The 26,051-nt window shown below is 43.1% G+C and overlaps 1 protein-coding gene across 1 annotated transcript in view; it reads right to left on the bottom strand.

Moving 5' to 3' along the window:
• Positions 1–26,051, bottom strand: part of LOC149464490 (vasoactive intestinal polypeptide receptor-like) — a 99,177-nt gene that overhangs the window by 40,462 nt on the left and 32,664 nt on the right. The window contains exons 4-5 of the mRNA XM_089674462.1: positions 25,940–26,040; positions 11,402–11,499 (exon numbers count right to left, since the gene is read on the bottom strand). Of these exons, the coding sequence (XP_089530588.1) occupies positions 11,402–11,499; positions 25,940–26,040 (199 nt within the window). The remainder of the gene's footprint in view (positions 1–11,401; positions 11,500–25,939; positions 26,041–26,051) is intronic.

The raw sequence follows: 26,051 nt of genomic DNA, 5'->3' as shown, positions 1-26,051 counted from the left end.
TGCAAAGGCAAGTTGCTTGGCTGCCATATTCACCCTTTGATCTTTATTCTTTAAGGCAGAATCTCAGAAAATATATGCAGATAGAGATGTTTGCCTTTTCTGTGACTTTTCTGCTTGACATACTTGTGAGCAATTAGGAAAGTAATGAAGTTGGGTTCAGCATGGCAGTCATCATTTTTTTCTACTTGCCTGATCTGGCCATCAGTGCTTGCGTTGACTGTCTGTCTGAAGCCTTATGCTATCCTAGCATCTGGATAAGATCTTTGGAAGTAAAGTCTTTACTGGTACCAAAGCTATCTGCTCTTCCTTGTAATTTTAAATTTTAAATATAGCGCCAAGTTCGCACATCACTGAGCAAAGTCGCAAAATCGTTTTCAGTGTCCGATGACGAATTTCCCCCACGAATCATCACTCAATTCTGCAAGTGGTTCTGATTTATTATCGCTGTTCTCTAGCTGGTCTAACACTGCTTTTGACCTAAAGGGACGCTTTTTGGACGCCATGGACTTTTCTAAGTTTCCAGGCAGAAAGAACAGTAAAAATGCAGGCAGGGCGCCGGACAAAGCACTCGGGACAAAATGTATGTGAAATGGTTTGATACAGTAATGTTATACTATGTGATTTTAGTGAATGTCACTTTTTGTCATTTTCGAATTTCCTGCCAGTTCCAGCCCCGTACGTCCCGACGTCGCAGGGGACGGAACCAAGCTGACAGATGCCGGCATCCGCCAGAGGACATTACAGGGGACACTGCAGGAGGGACATCGCGGGAGCGCAGGACAAGGTAAGTGATCGAGGGATCGCGGAGCAGCGCCGCATGGTAAGCCTGAGTGTAGCTCGGGGTCACCGCTTGTGGTACTGAAACTTTACCCCGAGCTACACTCAGGAATACCGCCAGGGAGGTTAAGCCTTATCATCTAGGAGTCCATTCTATTTGGTGAGTGCGGGCCATATTGGAAGTCACGGATGGTGTGAGCACATTGGATTTCCTTTAGCACCATTTTTCTTTTATTGGAGCACTTTTTTTTCACCATTGATTTGGTACAGTGGACTTTTTTTCATATATTTTCACTTATATTTATATTTGTTTCACCGATGAAATATTAATTTTCACTGATAATTTTTTATTATTGATATTATATATTATTTCTATAAATGTTTTGCGCTGTTTTATATTCAAATTTAAGAAAAAAATATAAAATACATGAAGAAAAGGTTTACAACTAATATTTAGATAGGAAATGGAAACTCAGTTTGGGTTACCAAACCATATAAAATGAAAACTGTGTATCTGGCGAATGAACAATCAACTAAAAAGAAGTAGTACTGATAAATCATCCCTAGGTGTCACCAGTGTACAAGTAAAAAAGAAAAAAAAAACTGGAAGAAAATGTCTAAATATGTAGCAATCTGTATATTATTAATACAGGTACTTATATAGCGCCGTCAATTTACGCAGCACTTTACATATATATTGTACATTCACATCAGTCCCTAACCCTCAAGGGGCGTACAATCTAAGGTACTTAACTCACATTCATACATACACATACTAGGGCCAATTTAGACAGGAGCCAATTAACCTACCAGCATGTCTTTGGAGTGTGGGAGGAAATCCACGCAGGCACAGGGAGAACATGCAAACTCCAGGTAGGCGGTGATGTGGTTGGGATTTGAACTGATGACCCGAGTACTGGCAGGTGGAAGTGCTAAATATTTAGCCACTGTGCCAGGGGCGGACTGAAAACCAGGGGCGGACTGACAACTCATGGGGTCCCCGAGCAATAGGGGATCATGGGGCCCCTGTGTCCTTGAAAAAAGCCTATGAAAAAGGTGCCAGGGGCACCTCATGGGGCCCCCTACTGACCCCGGGCCCTCGGGCAATGCTCGAGTTCCCAAATGGTCAGTCCGCCCCTGCTGACACCTCATGGGGCCCCTGTGTCCTTGAAAAAAGCCTATGAAAAAGGTGCCAGGGGCACCTCATGGGGCCCCCTACTGACCCCGGGCAATGCTCGAGTTCCCAAATGGTCAGTCCGCCCCTGCTGACACCTCATGGGGCCCCCGGGCAATAGGGGATCATGGGGCCCCTGTGTCCTTGCCCAAACTCAAAAAAGCCTATGAAAAAGGTACCAGGGGCATCTCATGGGGCCCCCTACTGACCCCGGGCCCTCAGGCAGTGCCCGAGTTTCCAAATGGTCAGTCCACCCCTGCACTGTGCTACCCATGGCTATAAAGGAAAAATATAATAAGGCGTGCCCCTAAATTCTCTTTGGCAGACACCCCATTTAATTCAAGAGCTGCCATACAAGAGCCACAGTTCCTTGTTACATTTTGACCAATCTCCTGATGGTCCTCCTTTCTACTTTTTCCATTCCTCATTGGGAATATCTAAAATGTTACGGTTGTCAACAGAAAAAAGAATAAAGGGGAGATCTGTCAATAGGGGCACCTTTTCAAGTGTCGCCCTAATTTTTATAGGTATCCACTAACCTCCTATTGTGTGTCTGGGGTCAGGTAGAGAAGAGAAATGTTACTGATAGGGATGTAGGCAGCTACAAAGACCTAAAGCTGGCCATATGTGGTTAGACTTTTGCCCCATCTTTTGCATGGAAATTCTGAAAAATAGTTATTTGGAATATTCTCTCTGTCATCGAATCAACTAATTTCATTCAAACACCCTTCAAAGTTAATCCACACCTGCTATCTGAATGGAATCCCAGATGTAATAAACAACTTTTATTACAATATGCAAATAAAATGTGAAAACCACATCCACAGCTAGGATTTTGTTTGTTTTAGAATAATATTCCAGTTATCTCAAGATTTGACCCCACTAACCATTTTAAAATTAAACAAACGTTCCGCAAAATGAAAAATGCTAAAAAGCTAAATTCTACTGGTTTTTGTCCTGCTTAAAGCAGTATTAAACATAAAAACATACATGCATTATAGTGCAGCTTTCTAATTCTTAGATGTGGTAGCTGCATTAGTTTTATTTTTTAGCCTCTTTCTTTTTTTCACCTGGTGATCCTGCCAGTAAGTTTCTTATTTTTTAACTAACTTTAACAAACCAAGTTATATAGCAAAAGTGTCAGTTAGAGGGTTGGGACAAACCATTTAACACTGACAGGAGTGCTTACAATGATCAGCTTTTATTCATTTATGTAAAACCTTTATCCCAAAAGAAAAAAAAAGCCATTGCTGCAACTGCTTAAAGTGTTTCTAAAGTCATTTTTTTCCCACTGTGCAATGGTTTTGCACAGAGCATCCCAGATCCTCATCTTCTTGGGTCCCCTGCTAATGCTACTGACTCTTCTTCTTTCTGGTGTTTCAGAGGTACATGCTTCTACTCTACCCTGATTGGAGACCAGCTTCTACTCTACCCTGATTGGAGACCTGCTTCTACTCTACCCTGATTGGAAACCAGCTTCTACTCTACCCTGATTGGAAACCAGCTTCTACTCTACCCTGATTGGAGACCAGCTTCTACTCTACCCTGATTGGAGACCAGCTTCTACTCTACCCTAATTGGAGACCAGCTTCTACTCTACCCTGATTGGAGACCAGCTTCTACTCTACCCTGATTGGAGACCTGCTTCTACTCTACCCTGATTGGAGACCAGCTTCTACTCTACACTGATTGGAGACCTGCTTCTGCTCTACACTGACTGGTTCCTGCTTCTGCTCTACACTGACTGGTTCCTACTTCTACTCTACCCTGATTAGAGACCTGCTTCTACTCTACCCTGATTGGAGACCAGCTTCTACTCTACCCTGATTGGAGACCAGCTTCTACTCTACCCTGATTGGAGACCTGCTTCTACTCTACACTGATTGGAGACCTGCTTCTGCTCTACACTGACTGGTTCCTGCTTCTACTCTACACTGACTGGTTCCTACTTCTACTCTACCCTGATTAGAGACCTGCTTCTACTCTACCCTGATTGGAGACCTGCTTCTACTCTACACTGACTGGTTCCTGCTTCTACTCTACACTGATTAGAGACCTGCTTCTACTCTACACTCACTGGTTCCTGCTTCTACTCTACCCTGATTGGAGACCAGCTTCTACTCTACCCTGATTGGAGACCTGCTTCTACTCTACCCTGATTGGAGACCTGCTTCTACTCTACCCTGATTGGAGACCTGCTTCTACTCTACACTGACTGGTTCCTGCTTCTACTCTACACTGACTGGTTCCTGCTTCTACTCTACCCTGATTGGAGACCTGCTTCTACTCTACACTGACTGGTTCCTGCTTCTACTCTACACTGACTGGTTCCTGCTTCTACTCTACCCTGATTAGAGACCTGCTTCTACTCTACACTGACTGGTTCCTGCTTCTACTCTACCCTGATTGGAGACCAGCTTCTACTCTACCCTGATTAGAGACCTGCTTCTACTCTACCCTGATTGGAGACCTGCTTCTACTCTACCCTGATTGGAGACCTGCTTCTACTCTACCCTGATTGGAGACCTGCTTCTACTCTACCCTGATTGGAGACCAGCTTCTACTCTACCCTGATTGGAGACCAGCTTCTACTCTACCCTGATTGGAGACCTGCTTGTACTCTACCCTGGCTGGAGACCTGCTTCTACTCTACCCTGATTGGAGACCTGCTTCTACTCTACACTAACTGGTTCCTGCTTCTACTCTATCCTGACTGGTTCCTGCTTCTACTCTACCCTGATTGGAGACCTGCTTTTACTCCACACTGACTGGTTCCTGCTTCTACTCTACCCTGATTGGAGACCTGCTTCTACTCTACCCTGATTGGAGACCTGCTTCTACTCTACACTGGCTGGAGACCTGCTTTTACTCTACCCTGATTGGAGACCTGCTTCTACTCTACACTGATTGGAGACCTGCTTCTACTCTACACTGATTGGAGACCTGCTTCTACTCTACCCTGATTGGAGACCTGCTTCTACTCTACACTGACTGGTTCCTGCTTCTACTCTACCCTGATTGGAGACCTGCTTCTACTGTACCCTGGCTGGAGACCTGCTTTTACTCTACCCTGATTGGAGACCTGCTTCTACTCTACACTGATTGGAGACCTGCTTCTACTCTACCCTGATTGGAGACCTGCTTCTACTGTACACTGACTGGAGACCTGCTTTTACTCTACCCTGATTGGAGACCTGCTTCTACTCTACACTGATTGGAGACCTGCTTCTACTCTACCCTGATTGGAGACCTGCTTCTACTGTACACTGACTGGAGACCTGCTTCTACTCTACACTGACTGGAGATCGGCTTCTACTCTACCCTGATTAGAGACCTGCTTCTACTCTACACTGACTGGAGATCTGCTTCTACTCTACCCTGATTGGAGACCTGCTTCTACTCTACCCTGATTGGAGACCTGCTTCTACTCTACCCTGATTGGAGACCTGCTTCTGCTCTACCCTGATTGGAGACCTGCTTCTACTCTACACTGACTGGTTCCTGCTTCTACTCTACACTGACTGGTTCCTGCTTCTACTCTACCCTGATTGGAGACCTGCTTCTACTCTACCCTGATTAGAGACCTGCTTCTACTCTACACTGACTGGTTCCTGCTTCTACTCTACCCTGATTGGAGACCAGCTTCTACTCTACCCTGATTAGAGACCTGCTTCTACTCTACCCTGATTGGAGACCTGCTTCTACTCTACCCTGATTGGAGACCTGCTTCTACTCTACCCTGATTGGAGACCTGCTTCTACTCTACCCTGATTGGAGACCAGCTTCTACTCTACCCTGATTGGAGACCAGCTTCTACTCTACCCTGATTGGAGACCTGCTTGTACTCTACCCTGGCTGGAGACCTGCTTCTACTCTACCCTGATTGGAGACCTGCTTCTACTCTACACTAACTGGTTCCTGCTTCTACTCTATCCTGACTGGTTCCTGCTTCTACTCTACCCTGATTGGAGACCTGCTTTTACTCCACACTGACTGGTTCCTGCTTCTACTCTACCCTGATTGGAGACCTGCTTCTACTCTACCCTGATTGGAGACCTGCTTCTACTCTACACTGGCTGGAGACCTGCTTTTACTCTACCCTGATTGGAGACCTGCTTCTACTCTACACTGATTGGAGACCTGCTTCTACTCTACACTGATTGGAGACCTGCTTCTACTCTATCCTGATTGGAGACCTGCTTCTACTCTACACTGACCGGTTCCTGCTTCTACTCTACCCTGATTGGAGACCTGCTTCTACTCTACCCTGGCTGAGACCTGCGTTTACTCTACCCTGATTGGAGACCTGCTTCTACTCTACCCTGATTGGAGACCTGCTTCTACTGTACACTGACTGGAGACCTGCTTCTACTCTACACTGACTAGAGATCGGCTTCTACTCTACACTGATTGGAGACCTGCTTCTACTCTACACTGACTGGAGATCTGCTTCTACTCTACCCTGATTGGAGACCTGCTTCTACTCTACCCTGATTGGAGACCTGCTTCTACTCTACCCTGATTGGAGACCTGCTTCTACTCTACCCTGATTGGAGACCTGCTTCTACTCTACCCTGATTGGAGACCTGCTTCTACTCTACCCTGATTGGAGACCTGCTTCTACTCTACCCTGAAGGCTGACTTGAGGTACTAACCGTTCTGGTGCCCCCGTGGACTCTCTACTGGATCTAGCAAGTAGTCCCTGATAACCCTCCCCCCACCCCCACCCCCTTTCTCTTCTACTCCCCACCCCCTAGTGGGGCTATGGACCTGATTGTGGACATCTAAATTTGCGCCAACTCATTGCATGCTTAAACCTCAGAAAACACTGGATTTAGTACACATCCCTTGTCCTCGTCATTGTGTTATTGAGCCTGCTCCTATATAGAACCTTCTCCCCCTTTCTACTTGGCCATTACCCCTCTGGGAATGGACACCTTTAATGGAAAAGATTACCTTGTCACCGGGCACCGAGTAGAACAGATAGCTCTGTCACTGGTAATTAGCCCATTCCAGAGCCCTATGAATGTTGCTGAAGGCCAATCTCCGCCTTTTATCCCTTTTCCTTTTCTATTCATTTTGATTTCTGAAAATTGTCACCCATCAAAGTACATATCTCTGTTATTCTGTTATTTTATACTTTAAGTGACAATATTAAAACCGTAAACTGCTGTTCAAATATTCTCCTCGGGGAACCATATTTTTTAATAATATATAAAAAAAACACTTTGTGTCATTATGCTATAGAGCTGCATTGTTGGATCTTATTTTATCGATCCCATTAAGAGCAGCTAGAAGAAAATCCTGAAGAGCAGGCATTTCTTTTACCGGGATGCCTTTACGTGTGTATCCTATCTACCCTAATTAGAGTACTGTCAGGTAGACATGATCAGGCAGCATTAGACAAGACAGGTATAGCCTCCCATAAGAAGCTCTGTGTTACGGATGAGCTCAGTGGGACCTAACCACTTTATTATCACTTTAGGCAGGCAATTTCTTCTGTATCCATCTGCCAGGCGAAGAATTAAGAGTTCTCCTCGTGTTGCGCTTATTTGCATTTTAAGAAGTGCTAAGGTTCATTAAGCAGTGTCAGACGGAGAACATGGAGTTCCGATGGCCTATAGAGTCTTATAGTGTTCCCGTGAGTCATTGTCTAATGCACTGGCGATTCCGTACCTGATAAATCAAAATAATGGACCATGAGTGAGTGTCAATCAAGAGTCTAATTCTGTATACTGCTGGGAAACTGGGACTGTAAAAGAAAAATAATCTCAAGAAGAAATGATCCCCCCTCCCCTCGAGAAATCAAATCATGAATACTTATTTTCTTATCAGTTCCAGTATTCTTTAATGAAAACACTTCTTAATTTAATGTTGATTATTTGTACCATCTACAGCTCATCAGCATAGCTGATCAGCCCGTTGCTGATTGGTGCCTTATGTAAATGTCTTCAGATTACAAGGACAATAAAAGTAGATCAAGTGATAGACTTTGTGTTACAGAATTACATTTGAGAATGCACAGTGTGAAGGCAAAGTCAATTTTCTTTAATTTTTGTTTTCCTTCAGAAAGTTGATGAAGCGGAAGTGATTGGCCTCAGGTGATACACAGAAATGAAATAAATCTTCCTACATAAGTTGTACTTATTTATCTAGAGCTGACTTTTTCCTACATCCATTCAAAGTGCAGACTTTACACAGCATCTCTCTGAAAGGCAGGGGGCAGGGAGCTAAAGGTACATCAGTGATGAGAGCTCTGAGAGCTGATTGGAAGGAGCGGCACAGCCCACTTCACACAGAACACAGAAACAGAGCTGAGGCTGTCAATCACAGGCTGTGCCCTCATGCTTATAACAGAAGTACAGGACAGCAGAGGAAAATGGCACATAGTGCTCTGAATTGAGGCAAGCACACAATATAGAACGAGGGTCAGCAACCAGTAGATCGTGGCCAGGTGGCTGGTAGTTCGTGGTCTGGGCTTGCTGACCCATGATCCCACAGCATCAAACTGAGCACAATGCAGAAGGACTACTTGTAAAGTTGGAGCTGTAGTAGGGAGCACGCCTTCCTCTGAGGAAGAGGCACAGCTTCAGCCAACAGCCACCTAGAGGTCTACAGTCCCCACCAGACATCCTTGACTGGACCACGCTTCATTTCTTGTGACATGCCCTTCATTTGATTCTATTCCTTTGTATTTTAGTTCTTATCAATAAATCACGTGTTTAACCACTTGACCTCCAGAGGATTTACCCCCCTTAATGACCAGGCCTCTTTTTGCTACTCAGCGCTGCACTAATTCAACTGATAATTGCGCGGTCATGCAATGCTGCACCCAAACGAAATTTACGTCCTTTTTTTCACACAAATAGAGCTTTCTTTCGGTGTAATTTGGTCACCTGTGCGCTTTTTATTTTTCACGCTATAAACAAAAAAAGCCAAAAATTTTGAAGAAAAACAATATTTTTTACTTTCAGCTATAAAAAATATATAGTAAACTCAAAGTTGGTTATAAATTTAGGCCACAATGTATTCTGCTCCATGTTTTTGGTAAAAAAAATCCTAATGAGTGTATATTGATTGCTTTGTGTGGAAGTTATAGCGTCTACAAACTATGGTATAGATACTGCAATTTACACCATTTTTCTGCTATACAGTGCTGCGCTAGTTTAACGGACAATTGCGTGGTCATGCAATATGGTACATAAACATTTACATCCTTTTTTTCCCCACAAATTGAGCTTTCTTTTGGTGGTATTTGATCGCCTTTTTGGTCCCTTAACAAGTGGAAGGCACATATGCAAACTGTTGTAATTCCTACACCGTTCACCTGATTTGGATGTAAATACCCTCAAATTAAAGCTGACAGTCTGCAGTTAAAGCACATCTTGGTCGTTTCATTTCAAATCCATTGTGGTGGTGTATAGAGCCAAAAATGTTAGAATTGTGTCGCTGTCCCAATATTTATGGACCTGACTGTATATAAAAAAAAGGTATGAGATGAAAAATCTTTCTCAAATGAATTCTAACATCAAATGTATTTTTGGTTTGGGAAATTCCCTTCCTTCCAAAAATCAAATGTTAAAAGCAAACACAATTTTGAAATACTATCAAATGGCATTCGTTAAGTTCAGCCTTTCTCAACCTTTTCAACACAAAGGAACCCTTGAAATAAATTTCCAGTCTCAGGGAATCCCTGCTAATAATCACTTTATCTACAACTCATGATACATTAGTTTGATGGTCACTGGGAAGAATGCTTCTTATACTTGTGGTCATTGGAAAGAATTACCACTTTACAAAGAGGTTAAAAGATCAATGGTGTGAGTAGGAACTTATATAAGAGGCACAAATTGCTTATTACTCAAGGAATCCCTAGCAACCTTTGGGAGAACTCTGGTTGAGAAACCTTGGTCTAGTCTTTAGTGGCATTATCGACTGTACTGACAAGACAGGCTGGTACATTTTCATAGGAATGTTCATCTGCAAAATCCCATCAGTACATTAAAAAATGCCATCAAAGACTTGATGAATGTTGTTCGAAAGCACTTTAATATTTTGTTGGCTTTTAATTTTTGATTTTGGAAGGAAGGAAATTTCCAAACTTAAAGCTATATTCACTGTTGGAATTTTGTTCATTCAAGAAAAATTCCCCATCCTACTCCTTCAATTCTATCTATCACTATGGTTAAAAATTATAGTCATTATGACTATCGAAAAATCAAAATGAATGTTCAAAAACAAAAAAAAATTTTGAACTAAAAATTTTACTGGTGTAAGGCCAGATTAGTCATTGAATTCTATGACTGTGTCTTTGCTAAAGTATGACACAGCTTACATAGATTAGAATAAGAAGAGCTCCTATTGCATCATGGAAGCTGATTTTTGTTTCCCTGATTCAGACCAACTCAGGTATGAATTTAGAAGGAAAGATCACAGTGCAAATTATTTAATTTCTTTCTCATGTGCCTGACAATTAGAGTAATGGAGACTTCATAAACAGTTTTCGTAGACCCCTTTCACATGGACGTTCCAATTGGGTCCAACTGCCCGTTTTTTCAGGTGGACCCGATCGGAACCTCCATTATCCTCTATGGAGCGGCGGGTGTAAACGGACATGTGTCCGTTTACATCTGCTGACATTCATTCCGATCCAACCCGCAAAAAAAGAGATGAATGAGGATCCAATTCCCCTTCTGTCTATTGGATCGGGTCGGATGGAAACGGACAGGCAGTCCTTTTCCATCTGACTGCCCATTGAGGACAGAAAGCTGCTCTGCAGCAGCAGAGCGGACACAGACCTGTCATCCACTTGCTCAGCAGATAGATCGCCCACTGAGCAAGCGAATCCGCTGATGAGTCCGTCCTGTGTGAAAGGGGCCTTTGCCATAAAGGGTTTGTTTTTCAAAATTGCAATAATTATAATATATGAAGTTTAGAGAACAGTACTCTGGTCTCCCAGAGTACATAGAACATAGAAATTAAATTTTTTTTTTTAGTAAATATAAACTGCTAAATACCTTTTCTCAGTATATAGCAGTCTTGTGACTTCTATCAGTGTCCAACTGAGCATTTGTTAAAGCTTGTAGGAGTTTTCATTCTCCCCTATGAGGTTGCAGGACCTCTGACCCTCAGTCTGGACAGTGCTGACTGGCCCAGTGCTGATCACATGCACTCTCCCAAGTAAAAATAAACTCTGTAGTAATACACACCAAATTGAGCATGTACAGCTTGTCTCCAAGCCTCTGTTATACCAGGAGTTATATTAAGTACAGTAGAAGAAAGGGAGGATCAGAGAAGACACGATCAAACAGCCTTTTTTACACAATGCAGAGGATTAACTCCTTAGGTACCACAGTGAGTATAGCAAGACATATTCAGACTAATTTTGCTGTTATGGATTTTATAATATTTTAAGCTCCCATATGAAAGAAAGAAATAAGGTGCACTCACCTAAAGAGGGAGAAGATGCTGATGGCACTAACCAGCGCCAGCAGGGAAGCAGCATATCCACAGGTGTACAGGATCTTCACTGTGTAGAAATGTCCTCTCTAAAACATAAATACATTGTCACCCATTTAGAATAAATATAGATGATGACAACAATTAGACACATTCCACTACTATTCAATCCATTGTTCTTTTACTTTGCTAGGAAGGACAGATGAAGAACATTCAATGAGAAAAATTCATCCAGCCAATAAAATTAACATCTTTTTTTGTAAGCAGAAAGAATGTCCGCAATTGAAAATGGTTCTTGCACAAGTAGACCTTGGTTGTCGTGTTCTCCTTGCTATATTCCTGCTTTATTCTGAGGCTAGAGACTTCAGCTTTCTGAGCATGTAAAGGTTTTTCACTTACAATGGAGTGAGGGGAAGAGAATCCCAAGCCATAGCCAGATATTTACTTTTATGTATCACAATAAAAGGTCTATCAAGAGTTGACCGCCAACTTGTTTCAAGAGGTTTTGCAAAAATCCCTTATCATTAGGGTTTAGATTTATAGTGCTGGATGAATCTGGATGGGTGGTCAATCCTGGATTTTAAATCTTCACAAAATTATAGACAAAGGCTTGCTCATTGAAGTTGTCTGGGCTGTCAGAAAAATCAATAGCTAAATAAATTATTGAATTGATTCTGAACCTCCACCAAGCTTGGAGTCCTCCACTCACTAACCACAGGCAATAGGTTTTTATTTCTCTTTCTCATTAATACCGCAATATTTTTTATTCCCACTGACCACCAAGCCTGGGTCATTGTTTACTCCCATTGACCAATCCTAGGATATTTTCTATTCCCACTGGCCTTCAGTTGGGTATACACTAGTAGAATTTAATTTGACATTTTTTTGTTGTGGGAATGTTGTAACAACATTTGTTTGTTTTTCTAATCATTAGTGGGGTCAAATTGACATTGGTATGTGACCACATTGATAAGAAAAATTTGGGGGCACAGGATGGAAAACTTTACTTGAATGTATACATTTCTAACAGTGTATGTGGTTTTCATTTGGTAAAGTCCATTCATTCCACAATCGAATGTTAAATGCAAAAGAAATCCTGAACTACTTTCGAACAACATTCAACAATAAACTGTATTTTTGTTTAGATAGTCTGAGAATCCCAGATCTAGGTCATCCACTTAGAAACGGAGCAATAATGTTATTTCATGTTCATACACTTTACTTTTCAGCCAATACAAATGGTGGAAACTGCAGGTAGTGCATCCACAACAGAGAAAACAATTGACCTCCACTGACAAAATATCAAAGAAAATAGCTTTGAGTGGTTTTCAATGACAATAGCAGGGACATAAATCCAAGTGGTATTTCATTTTATTGGATTCGGAGAAGATGACCTAAATGTGTTATTTGTTACTGATGATTAAAGAAGGGAATTTTGTTCCAATTCTCTACACTACACTAAAGGTTTTATGTTTCATGTTATTCTATTTGGTTCTTAGTTCTACTTTGCGTTTACTTCTTAAACAAAACGTACTGAGATAATACAGGGACTATTTTTGTCAATCTTCTAGGACAGCATTTCTCAACCAGGGTTCCATGGTTCCCCCAAAGGTTGCAAGTAGAGATGAGCGAATTATTCAAAAATTCGATTCGGCTGATTCGCCGAATTTTCGGAATAAATTCGATTCGATGCGAATTTATTCGCTGCGAATTTAACTTATTAAAAGGGTTTCTAGGCTTCAGAGAGCCTTTATATTAGTGCAGAACACTGTACCTTTAATTTAAATGCCCTTGGAGTCTGCTGGGGAAGAGAAATAATACTGTCAGTCAGTATGACATGCAGATGAGTGCCGTCGATCTTAGAATCACCGCACACTTCACTCATTTGGGCAGTCACGGGGCACGACGAAGAAGAAGAAGAAGAAGAATGAAAAGAAGAAGAAGAAGAATGAAAAGAAGAAGAAGAAGAATGAAAAGAAGAATGAAAAGAAGAAGAAGAAGAATGAAAAGAAGAAGAAGAAGAAGAATGAAAAGAAGAATGAAAAGAAGAAGAAGAAGAATGAAAAGAAGAAGAAGAAGAATGAAAAGAAGAAGAAGAATGAAAAGAAGAAGAAGAAGAATGAAAAGAAGAAGAAGAAGAATGAAAAGAAGAATGAAAAGAAGAAGAAGAAGAATGAAAAGAAGAATGAAAAGAAGAAGAAGAAGAATGAAAAGAAGAATGAAAAGAAGAAGAAGAAGAATGAAAAGAAGAAGAAGAAGAATGAAAAGAAGAAGAATGAAAAGAAGAATGAAAAGAAGAAGAAGAAGAATGAAAAGAAGAATGAAAAGAAGAAGAAGAAGAATGAAAAGAAGAATGAAAAGAAGAAGAAGAAGAATGAAAAGAAGAAGAAGAATGAAAAGAAGAAGAAGAAGAATGAAAAGAAGAAGAAGAATGAAAAGAAGAAGAAGAATGAAAAGAAGAAGAAGAAGGATGAGGATGAAGAAGAAGAAGAAGTAGAAGAAGAAGTAGGATGAGGATGAAGAAGAAGAAGAAGTAGGATGAGGATGAAGAAGAAGAAGAAGTAGGATGAGGATGAAGAAGAAGAAGAAGAAGAAGAAGAAGTAGGATGAGGATGAAGAAGAAGAAGAATGAGGATGAAGAAGAAGAAGAAGAAGTAGGATGAGGATGAAGAAGAAGAGGAAGAAGTAGGATGAGGATGAAGAAGAAGAAGAAGAAGAAGTAGGATGAGGATGAAGAAGAAGAAGAAGTAGGATGAGGATGAAGAAGAAGAAGAAGAAGTAGGATGAGGATGAAGAAGAAGAAGAAGAAGTAGGATAAGGATGAAGAAGAATTCCATTCCAGCAAAAAGTGTATCTGCAGAGAGCTCCGCTATTTCTGACAGTTCTCTGACAGTTCCTTCACATTTACAGCGGTTGAAACATTGTATCTATTTGTTTCCGAATAAAAACATCTGTATCCTAAATGGAAACAAATAGATACAATGTTTCAACTGCTGTAAATGTGAAGGAACTGTCAGAGAACTGTCAGAAATAGCGGAGCTCTCTGCAGGGACACTTTTTGCCGGCGGATCGGGGAAAATTCGATTCGTGCATCCGAAGTTTGCTAATATTCGGATTCGACGCGAATCGAATTTTTCCTAATATTCAAAACGAATTCCACTTCGCCAGGTTCGATTCGCTCATCTCTAGTTGCAAGGGGTTCCCTGAGCAATGAGAACTTTATGCCTCTCAGATAAGTTCCCACTGACACCATTGATCTTTTTAGCTATCTGTAAGGGGATAATTCTTCCCAATGACCAAAAGTGTAAGAAGCATTCTTCCTACTGACCATCACACTAATGTATAATGAGTTGTCGATATAGTATTTTTAAGCAGGGGTTCTCTAAGACCTGAAAGTAATTTCAATGGTTCCTGTGTGTTGAAATGGCTGAGAAAGGATATTCTAGGGTTCTCTGGCTGTCTCTGGCTTCCATATCATGTTGTTCAGACGAGGTCAGAGAAATCAGATTTTCTGACCTTTACACTTGTTCAGCACTTTGGCAGCAGCTTGCTTCCACCTTTTCTATGTTCCCATTAATTTGCTTGGCGAAATATTTCCAGATATGTGGGGCATGTGACACACTCTTTTCTCGGATTTCTGATTGACCAAATGCAGGAAGAGAGTCCTCAGCATTGTGTAGGCTTCAAGTATGTGCCACTCAGAAAGGGTGCATTACAGCAAACCTATCTTCTAAAGTAATTTTGCATTAGTGTAGTACGTAAAAGGTTTTTTTAGATTAAAAAGAGAGGAGGTAGAACTGCATACAAACGGAAAAAGCTCTGGATTGCTAACAGCAATGTGTCACTGAGAAATCAGCTCAAGGTTTGGTTCAAACACAAGTTAGCTGTTTGGGTGCTTGTATGCACACTGGACGTTTTTATTCACTGGGAGCCAACCATCATATATAGTGGTGGTATTCCTACTTCTATCTATGATAGCCTTCTTCCAGTCAATGTTTTTTAAGGAAGAAATGGGTTCCCATCACCTGTCAGATGCATAGCAACCAATGGCATCACCTGGCCCCATTCATTTACTGGCTAGGAATCCCCAGCTCTATAAAAAGGGCTGAGATCGCTAACAAAATATTGTTACATGGCCATTTAGACCAAGGTGTCCATGTTGCATTTTGGCAATTACATCATTCAATAGACTCTACCTTATAACTTATTTACTCAGAAAAATATATTATTTTTCATCGATAAGATTTTTATTGAGTTTAGAAAGTGAGGTAACATTCAAAGGATATAAAACAGCTGAGCAATATGCATTCAGAATGAAATCCTGAAGGGCATTTGAACCAAAGTAGTTGGATAAGAGGAAGATACCAAAAGAAATAATAAATTGACTAATATGATAAACTGATAAATTGAGTCAAACTAGAATAGTAAATGGCAACATCCAAAAAAGAACATACGTATCAATCTATCCGATCAACCCAACACTTCCATGCCCACTCAAATCTAGGTAGTGTGTTAGCTCTGATAGTGAGGGATTTTCCGTATATATAATGAAACATTATTAGGGCAACGAGTTCTGAGATATTGGACGCAAGATCCTTTTTCCATAATCTGGTAATTAATGAGTTTAAAGAGCTTGGGTTATTATTGCGCGGTACTGATTGGGGAAACATTCAATACCCAGATTAAGTAGTACTAAGGTTGGATCAGGAGTGGTCATTATTCCAGTAATATATATAAAAAATCACCAGTGCTAAAAATTGTGAAATAATTCCCAAATAAATACCCAAATAAATGCTGCTGCTCCTTAGTGTAAACACTAATAAAATAACAAAAAACATTAAAACAGCGCAAATAAATACTCAAAAGAATAAATGATAAATAATAAAAAAACATACAAAAAAACATATATATAATATTAATTGGATAGTCCCACTCCAAAAATTTTTTTTTTTTAGAAATGAATATGGTGAGTAGAGTGAAATTGAAAGTCCTTATTCCAAGACCCCTGACCCGTGTTCACTGACGTTTGTGCTAAGATCACATACCGCACTCACCAGATATTGGTGAAACAAAAATGCCTTAAATTATGGGTTCTGAAATCCTAGACCCATTCAACTCAGTCTCCAATCACCAGGTTTAGGTGGAAATCCCCAAATGCAGGTATAGATATATGCCTCAGTATTCCAAACCGTAGTTAAAATCAGCCTCCAACCTCCAGGACCACCAGAGATCTCTCGCCATAGAAAGATGATTGGTGCAAGGAAAAACATGTATATAGTGTAATACTGCAAGACTCAAACAGGATCAATGCAAATACCAAACCACTCACATCTTAAAAGAATATAATCGGCATGTATTGTTTATCTGGAGCCAGAACACCACATCACCAGGGTAAAGATCTCACAGTGAGCGATAGACGACAGCATGTAAGAATCCACCCTCCAGCAAGATGGCCCCTGAGAGCACCGCACGCCGGCGTGCACTCCACTCACTGCAAGTGACGTGGTACGTTGGACGGTGAAGCCGGAAATGCGTCAACACGTTTCGCCCCTTCTGCAAGGCGTTTTTACAGAATTATTCCAGTAATGCTAGATATCAGTTGAAATGTCTGACTCCAGACAAGACTAGACCAAGTCCAAGGAATATGGAGGATATTGCCCACTTGACCACAACTCCACCAGCACAGAGAAGAGTGGTTAGAGGAAAATTTTGCAAGTCTGTAGGGGGTGAGATACCACCTAGAGACAAACTTTTAGTATAGTTCCCAATGGTTCACGCAATGGGTAGTGGAACAGGAGTAATGCAGATCTCTTAGCCACTGAGAGTCTGAGAACGTGGAATGTAAATCTAGGTCCCATTGTTTCATAGGAGGAGTTTTGTAAAAGGTCTTTTTGCATTGAAAGAGAGAGTAAAACAAGTAAATACTCGTAGTTTGAAGCAAAGGATTAGTAAAAAACTGCCAAGAACAGGGGTGGATATACATTGGGGGTGGATATACATTGGGGATTTGGTGGTTACCTTTAGAAAATGTGAAATACGCATATGTAGAAAGTAATCAGTAGGGGAGATGATATAAGTGGTTATTAACGCAAGGGTTTGGGGTTGTGTTCCAGAAAAATGCATTAGATCTCCCAGAAATTCCTTTAGTGATATGACAACTCTGCATCTGCTGGACTGAAAACACAAGCAATAATACCAGTTTTGCCAGAGTTTTCCTTGGTTAGACTACAGAACATCTCCCCTTCTTCTTATCTCCATAACATAAGGAAGATGTGTTCTTTAGAGCAAAACGTAGGCAGGGCTGAGAACAGCAGAGGTAGAGTTGATAGCTTACTTCAATAAGTCAGGAGCTCCCTGGATTTCCGGCAGGATCAAGGATTATTTTTCTACATTTGAAGAAGTATACATAAATTGCAAATGTCTCAAATATGTTTTTTTGTTTAACCCAGACATATAGTTTAACACTTTATTAAAGTATTTCTAAGCCAAAGGTTTTTTTTAGTTTTGGACAGATTAGTGAAAGGATAAAACATGGTTGCCACTAGCTATGACCAAAAAAAACCCACAACTAAGAATTACTGTATCGCACAGATTGTTTGGGTCTCTTCCTTAGGGAACTGACTCCTGTGGATATATAAGTACAAATAAATTGATAAGTTACCATGCCAACATCTGCCAGCAGCTTGCAAAATTCTATATGACATTTTCCAATGCAAACCGCGTGGAGCGAGAAACATCCGAGGTTCATGATACGAAGCTAATGTAATGATTGAGGTTCAGTAGCGTGTAGTACTTTTAGTGGGAAGTAGTCATGGTCTAGGAAGAGAGAATTATCTCGTGCTGGGAATATCAGCATTTCCACCCAATATTCTATGAATACATATACAGTATTTTAAACAGTCAGTAGGCAATTAAAATTTGACCTTTAAAATGACTGATTGAACCCTTATTTTCTTTTTTTTTACTAGCAAAAGTGTGCTTATAGGAGTGCACTGTGTGTAGGAGAGTGAAGAGAGTAAGACAGCATGCTGTGTGTGTAGAAGAGAGCAGAAGGTTTGATAGCAGGCAGTATGTGTAGGAGAGGAGTGCAGAGGGTATGATAGACCGTATGTTTAGGACAGGAGTGCAGAAGGTATGATAGACCGTATGTTTAGGAGAGGAGTGCAGAGCGTATAATAGTATGTGTAGGAGAGGAGTACAGAGGGTATGATAGACCGTATGTTTAGGAGAGGAGTGCAGAGCGTATAATAGTATGTGTAGGAGAGGAGTACAGAGGGTATGATAGATCATATGTGTAGGAGAGGAGTGCAGAGGGTAAGATAGATTGTATGTGTAGGAGAGGAGTACAGAGGGTGTGATAGATCGTATGTGTAGGAGAGGAGTGCAGAGGGTATGATAGATCGTATTTGTAGGAGAGGAGTGCAGAGCATGTAATAGTATGTGTAGGACAGCAGTGCACAGCGTATAATAGTATGTGTAGGAGAGGAATCCAGAGGTTATGATAGATCGCAAGTGTAGGAGAGGAGTGCAGAGGGTATGATAGATCGTATGTGTAGGAGAGCAATCCAGAGGTTATGATAGATCGCATGTGTAGGAGAGGAGTGCAGAGGGTACGATAGCAGGCACTATGTGTTTGAGAGTGCAGAGGGTTGGACAGTGGAATTCAGAGTGTATGGCAGTGGGCAGTATGTACAGGAGAGAAGTTCAGAGGGTATGGCAGTGAGCAGTATGTACAGGAGAGAAGTTCAGAGGGTATGGCAGTGAGCAGTATGTACAGGAGAGAAGTTCAGAGGGTATGGCAGTGGGCAGTATGTACAGGAGAGAAGTTCAGAGGGTTTGGCAGTGAGCAGTATGTACAGGAGAGGAATCAGAGGGTATGGCAGTGGGCAGTATATACAGGAGAGGAATTCAGAGTGTATGGCAGTGGGCAGTATGTAGAGGAGAGGAATTCAGAGGGTATGGCAGTGGGCAGTATGTACAGGAGAGGAATTCAGAGGGTATGGCAGTGGGCAGTATGTACAGGAGAGGAATTCAGAGGGTATGGCAGTGGGCAGTATGTACAGGAGAGGAATCAGAGGGTATGGCAGTGGGCAGTTTGTACAAGAGAGGAATTCAGAGGGTATGGCAGTGAGCAGTTTGTAAAGGAGAGGAATTCAGAGGGTATGGCAGTGGGCAGTATGTACAGGAGAGGAATCAGAGGGTATGGCAGTGCGCAGTATGTACAGGAGAGGAATCAGAGGGTATGGCAGTGGGCAGTTTGTACAGGAGAGAAGTTCAGAGGGTATGGCAGTGGGCAGTATGTACAGGAGAGGAATTCAGAGGGTATGGCAGTGGGCAGTACATACAGGAGAGGAATCAGAGGGTATGGCAGTGAGCAGTATGTACAGGAGAGAAGTTCAGAGGGTATGGCAGTGGGCAGTATGTACAGGAGAGGAATCAGAGGGTATGGCAGTGAGCAGTTTGTAAAGGAGAGAAGTTCAGAGGGTATGGCAGTGGGCAGTATGTACAGGAGAGAAGTTCAGAGGGTATGGCAGTGGGCAGTATGTACAGGAGAGGAATCAGAGGGTATGGCAGTGGGTAGCATGTACAGGAGAGGAATTCAGAGGGTATGGCAGTGGGCAGTACATACAGGAGAGGAATCAGAGGGTATGGCAAGGGGCACTATGTACTGGAGAGGAATTCCGAGGGTATGGCAGTGGGCAGTATGTACAGGAGAGTAGTTCAGAGGGTATGGCAGTGGGTAGTATGTACATGAGAGTAGTTCAGAGGGTATGGCAGTGGGCAGTATGTACAGGAGAGTAGTTCAGAGGGTATGGCAGTGGGTAGTATGTACAGGAGAGAAGTTCAGAGGGTATGGCAGTGGGCAGTATGTACAGGAGAGGAATTCAGAGGATATGGCAGTGGGCAGTATGTACAGGAGAGGAATTCAGAGGGTATGGCAGTGGGCAGTATGTACAGGAAAGGACTTCAGAGGGTATGGCAGTGGGCAGTATGTACAGGAGAGGAATTCAGAGGGTATGGCAGTGGGCAGTATGTACAGGAGAGGAATTCAGAGGGTATGGCAGTGGGCAGTATGTACAGGAGAGAAGTTCGGAGGGTATGGCAGTGGGCAGTATGTACAGGAGAGGAATCAGAGGGTATGGCAGTGGGCAGTTTGTACAAGAGTGGAATTCAGAGGGTATGGCAGTGAGCAGTTTGTAAAGGAGAGGAATTCAGAGGGTATGGCAGTGGGCAGTATGTACAGGAGAGGAATCAGAGGGTATGGCAGTGGGCAGTATGTACAGGAGAGGAATCAGAGGGTATGGCAGTGGGCAGTTTGTACAGGAGAGAAGTTCAGAGGGTATGGCAGTGGGTAGTATGTACAGGAGAGGAATTCAGAGGGTATGGCAGTGGGCAGCATGTACAGGAGAGAAGTTCAGAGGGTATGGCAGTGGGCAGTACATACAGGAGAGGAATCAGAGGGTATGGCAGTGAGCAGTATGTACAGGAGAGAAGTTCAGAAGGTATGGCAGTGGGCAGTATGTACAGGAGAGGAATCAGAGGGTATGGCAGTGAGCAGTTTGTAAAGGAGAGAAGTTCAGAGGGTATGGCAGTGGGCAGTATGTACAGGAGAGAAGTTCAGAGGGTATGGCAGTGGGCAGTATGTACAGGAGAGGAATCAGAGGGTATGGCAGTGGGTAGCATGTACAGGAGAGGAATTCAGAGGGTATGGCAGTGGGCAGTACATACAGGAGAGGAATCAGAGGGTATGGCAGTGGGCACTATGTACTGGAGAGGAATTCCGAGGGTATGGCAGTGGGCAGTATGTACAGGAGAGTAGTTCAGAGGGTATGGCAGTGGGCAGTATGTACAGGAAAGGAATTCAGAGGGTATGGCAGTGGGCAGTATGTACAGGAAAGGAATTCAGAGGGTATGGCAGTGGGCAGTATGTACAGGAGAGGAATTCAGAGGGTATGGCAGTGGGCAGTATGTACAGGAGAGGAATTCAGAGGGTATGGCAGTGGGCAGTATGTACAGGAGAGAAGTTCGGAGGGTATGGCAGTGGGCAGTATGTACAGGAGAGGAATCAGAGGGTATGGCAGTGGGCAGTTTGTACAAGAGTGGAATTCAGAGGGTATGGCAGTGAGCAGTTTGTAAAGGAGAGGAATTCAGAGGGTATGGCAGTGGGCAGTATGTACAGGAGAGGAATCAGAGGGTATGGCAGTGGGCAGTATGTACAGGAGAGGAATCAGAGGGTATGGCAGTGGGCAGTTTGTACAGGAGAGAAGTTCAGAGGGTATGGCAGTGGGTAGTATGTACAGGAGAGGAATTCAGAGGGTATGGCAGTGGGCAGCATGTACAGGAGAGAAGTTCAGAGGGTATGGCAGTGGGCAGTACATACAGGAGAGGAATCAGAGGGTATGGCAGTGAGCAGTATGTACAGGAGAGAAGTTCAGAAGGTATGGCAGTGGGCAGTATGTACAGGAGAGGAATCAGAGGGTATGGCAGTGAGCAGTTTGTAAAGGAGAGAAGTTCAGAGGGTATGGCAGTGGGCAGTATGTACAGGAGAGAAGTTCAGAGGGTATGGCAGTGGGCAGTATGTACAGGAGAGGAATCAGAGGGTATGGCAGTGGGTAGCATGTACAGGAGAGGAATTCAGAGGGTATGGCAGTGGGCAGTACATACAGGAGAGGAATCAGAGGGTATGGCAGTGGGCACTATGTACTGGAGAGGAATTCCGAGGGTATGGCAGTGGGCAGTATGTACAGGAGAGTAGTTCAGAGGGTATGGCAGTGGGCAGTATGTACAGGAAAGGAATTCAGAGGGTATGGCAGTGGGCAGTATGTACAGGAGAGGAATCAGAGGATATGGCAGTGCGCAGTATGTACAGGAGAGAAGTTCAGAGGGTATGGCAGTGGGCAGTATGTACAGGAGAGAAGTTCAGAGGGTATGGCAGTGGGCAGTATGTACAGGAGAGAAGTTCAGAGGGTATGGCAGTGGGCAGTATGTACAGGAGAGAAGTTCAGAGGGTATGGCAGTGGTCAGTATGTACAGGAGAGGAATCAGAGGGTATGGCAGTGGGCAGTTTGTACAGGAGAGAAGTTCAGAGGGTATGGCAGTGGGTAGTATGTACAGGAGAGGAATTCAGAGGGTATGGCAGTGGGCAGCATGTACAGGAGAGAAGTTCAGAGGGTATGGCAGTGGGCAGTATGTACAGGAGAGGAATTCAGAGGGTATGGCAGTGGGCAGTACATACAGGAGAGGAATCAGAGGGTATGGCAGTGAGCAGTATGTACAGGAGAGAAGTTCAGAGGGTATGGCAGTGGGCAGTATGTACAGGAGAGGAATCAGAGGGTATGGCAGTGAGCAGTTTGTAAAGGAGAGAAGTTCAGAGGGTATGGCAGTGGGCAGTATGTACAGGAGAGAAGTTCAGAGGGTATGGCAGTGGGAAGTATGTACAGGAGAGGAATCAGAGGGTATGGCAGTGGGTAGCATGTACAGGAGAGGAATTCAGAGGGTATGGCAGTGGGCAGTACATACAGGAGAGGAATCAGAGGGTATGGCAGTGGGCACTATGTACTGGAGAGGAATTCCGAGGGTATGGCAGTGGGCAGTATGTACAGGAGAGTAGTTCAGAGGGTATGGCAGTGGGTAGTATGTACAGGAGAGTAGTTCAGAGGGTATGGCAGTGGGCAGTATGTACAGGAGAGTAGTTCAGAGGGTATGGCAGTGGGCAGTATGTACAGGAGAGTAGTTCAGAGGGTATGGCAGTGGGTAGTATGTACAGGAGAGAAGTTCAGAGGATATGGCAGTGGGCAGTATGTACAGGAGAGGAATTCAGAGGATATGGCAGTGGGCAGTATGTACAGGAGAGGAATTCAGAGGGTATGGCAGTGGGCAGTATGTACAGGAAAGGAATTCAGAGGGTATGGCAGTGGGCAGTATGTACAGGAGAGGAATCAGAGGATATGGCAGTGCGCAGTATGTACAGGAGAGAAGTTCAGAGGGTATGGCAGTGGGCAGTATGTACAGGAGAGAAGTTCGGAGGGTATGGCAGTGGGCAGTATGTACAGGAGAGAAGTTCAGAGGGTATGGCAGTGGGCAGTATGTACAGGAGAGAAGTTCAGAGGGTATGGCAGTGGGCAGTATGTACAGGAGAGAAGTTCAGAGGGTATGGCAGTGGGCAGTATGTACATGAGAGAAGTTCAGAGGGTATGGCAGTGGGCAGTATGTACAGGAGAGAAGTTCAAAAGGTATGGCAGTGGGCAGTATTTGTAGGACAGAGATGTGGAAAGTATAACAATAGGCAGTATGTGCAGGAAAGGAGCGAAGAGGATATGCCCTCCTTCTATACACAGAGAGTAGACTCCTAGCTTCTTTGCATATCTTTTGTCAGTATTAAGAGCTCAGTCTTTTCAGTGTGAAATCTCCCTGCCTGTTTTGTCTGCTAGTAATTTTCAGTCTGTTAGCTTTGAACCAGCTCCCACCACGCTGTTGTCAGTAACTGCGGAGTCAGGATGCATAGTGAAGAGACGTAAACTGGAACAAAAAGTGGGGAGGGTAACAGCTAGATCTTTTACCAGACGATCACAGAGGTGGTCACCAAGAGGATGTCTGTTGCAACAAAGAGAGGGGAAGAAGATCTGGAGGAAGAGACTGGCCTGCACTCCGCAAGGACTTTGGTCTGGAGGGAGCAGAGACAGCAAGGCAGAGGCAAGCATGGGCACGGCTAGAGGATGTGAAGAGTGCTCCCATAGTCCACATCTTTGCTCATTGAGTAGAGCAAATATCCTGCAGGAGAAAAGGACAAGTGGGAGTATAGAGATGGATGGAGTATAGAGATGGATGGAGTATAGAGATGGATGGATTTAGGGACAATGATAATAGCATTTCAGGATGGGATTGGGCAATAGACAGGTAATAGTGAGGAGTGTGATGGCACCATAAGGCAGACATAAGAAGGAGCAGAAATCGCTACTGGTTGCAGAAATGAAAATCTGCTTTAGGCTTTAGCCCAAAAGTAAAAACAAAACTATACTGACAAAACAAAAAGTCAAGCTTCGATTTTTATACTATAAAGAATTATATACCTTTGCTTCAGCCGTACATCAAGCTGTTCTGAGCTGGCAGCACTGGAGACATGGATGACTGGTCTCTCAACCAGAGCTCAGCAGTCCAGATCTCCCACCGTCCAACACTTCCTACACTCCCTGAGCACCATTTGTCAGTTTGGAGTAAAAGGCAGGGAAGTTTCAGATTACTGTAGATCCAGATCACTGTGCTCTGTGTGAGAGCAGCACTATGGATCTCTGGCACAGCTATCTGCAGCATTCTCCTGTGAGCCCAGGAGGAGGTAGAGCCTTGAGACCCTGGCTTACAAGAAGCAAGCGGAATGATGATGTGCGTCATTCAATCAGGAAGATGAGTGCCACCAAATCTCTGGATCTGGGTAAGTATATCAGCTGGAGCTTTTTTACTTTCCCCCCAAATTAATCTGGGAACTAAACCCTTTCAACAGTTTCCAAAAACAGTTACATGCAAAGCATGCCATGAATGATCACTGTCATGGTCGCTTGTGCTCTCAGCCAAGCTGTCAAGCCATCAAATGGTTGATGTCATAACTGATCACGTGTGAAGCACCATGGCAAGTGCAGATCAAGATGTCAGATTCCTTGGATGTATAGGATAGGAAGACTTAGTTCTGCTTTAAGGAGCTGCTGGGGGATCCAACTTAATGTTTCATCACAGCTTAAATTGGGCTTTACCTGACAGGAATCATGGATCTCCAAAACAACTTTCTGCATAATTCTCCTCTGAACCCAGAGTGGGAATGGGGCCTTGACAGCCTGGGCTCTCAGGAATAGAGTTGAATAATACTGGGTGTCAAGAGTAGCACCATATCCCTGGATTTTTACTTATGTGGTGGCCCTTACAGTAGCTTCTAGGATGAAAGGTGTCTTGACTTTCTGGTCTAGATGCAGCTCCTTTTATAGAACCGCAATGATTCTTGGGGAGGAATGGAGGACCATTACTGCTCACTACTACACCACAGATAAAGGGATTTCACCTTTCTTAACAAAAGTGCAAAATCCCTTAAAGAGTCAATCCATCCAAATGTCATATTAAAATGATAGGCAGAGCCCGGAGAAAGGAGTTGGATCTTGGCTTCCTATTTGCCTAGGATATACCATTGAGAGCTTCTTATCATAAATCTGACTCTCTTTCTGTTCACCTCAGAGGTTTAGATGCTCTTATCCATCTTTTGCATCTTACAGTTCCTCCTCCTCCATAATATAAAATAAAACTGATATATTCATAGGTTTTATCGAGGCCACAGCAGATGTGCACACCAGGGAACTCAAGTGCGGAGATCTCACCACTACAGACCCAGAGAGATACCGTATAAGAATTGTCAGGTGGTCTACAACTCCAACTCTGGGTATATTGTCCCTATAATGCCAGCTGCAATAAACATGGAAATCATTAACTCCTTCCATCCAACCTCCCTGTGAATGGGAAGACATTACTACTGCTAGGCTATTCACTTACCTTGTCATCAGTCTCAATACTGCTGTTAAAGAAGCAGGCTTTAAGATATGGAGGAGAGTGAAGGCTCCAGCCATTATTAGTACAGTTCCTGCTGATGTCAACTGTCAATAGC

Source organism: Staurois parvus, unplaced genomic scaffold, assembly GCF_062004578.1.
Source record: "Staurois parvus isolate SC_StPar_1 unplaced genomic scaffold, SC_StPar_1.0 ptg000151l, whole genome shotgun sequence".
Lineage (NCBI taxonomy): Eukaryota > Metazoa > Chordata > Amphibia > Anura > Ranidae > Staurois > Staurois parvus.
Note: the sequence above shows the minus strand (reverse complement) of the source record. Positions and strands in the feature narration are given on the sequence as shown.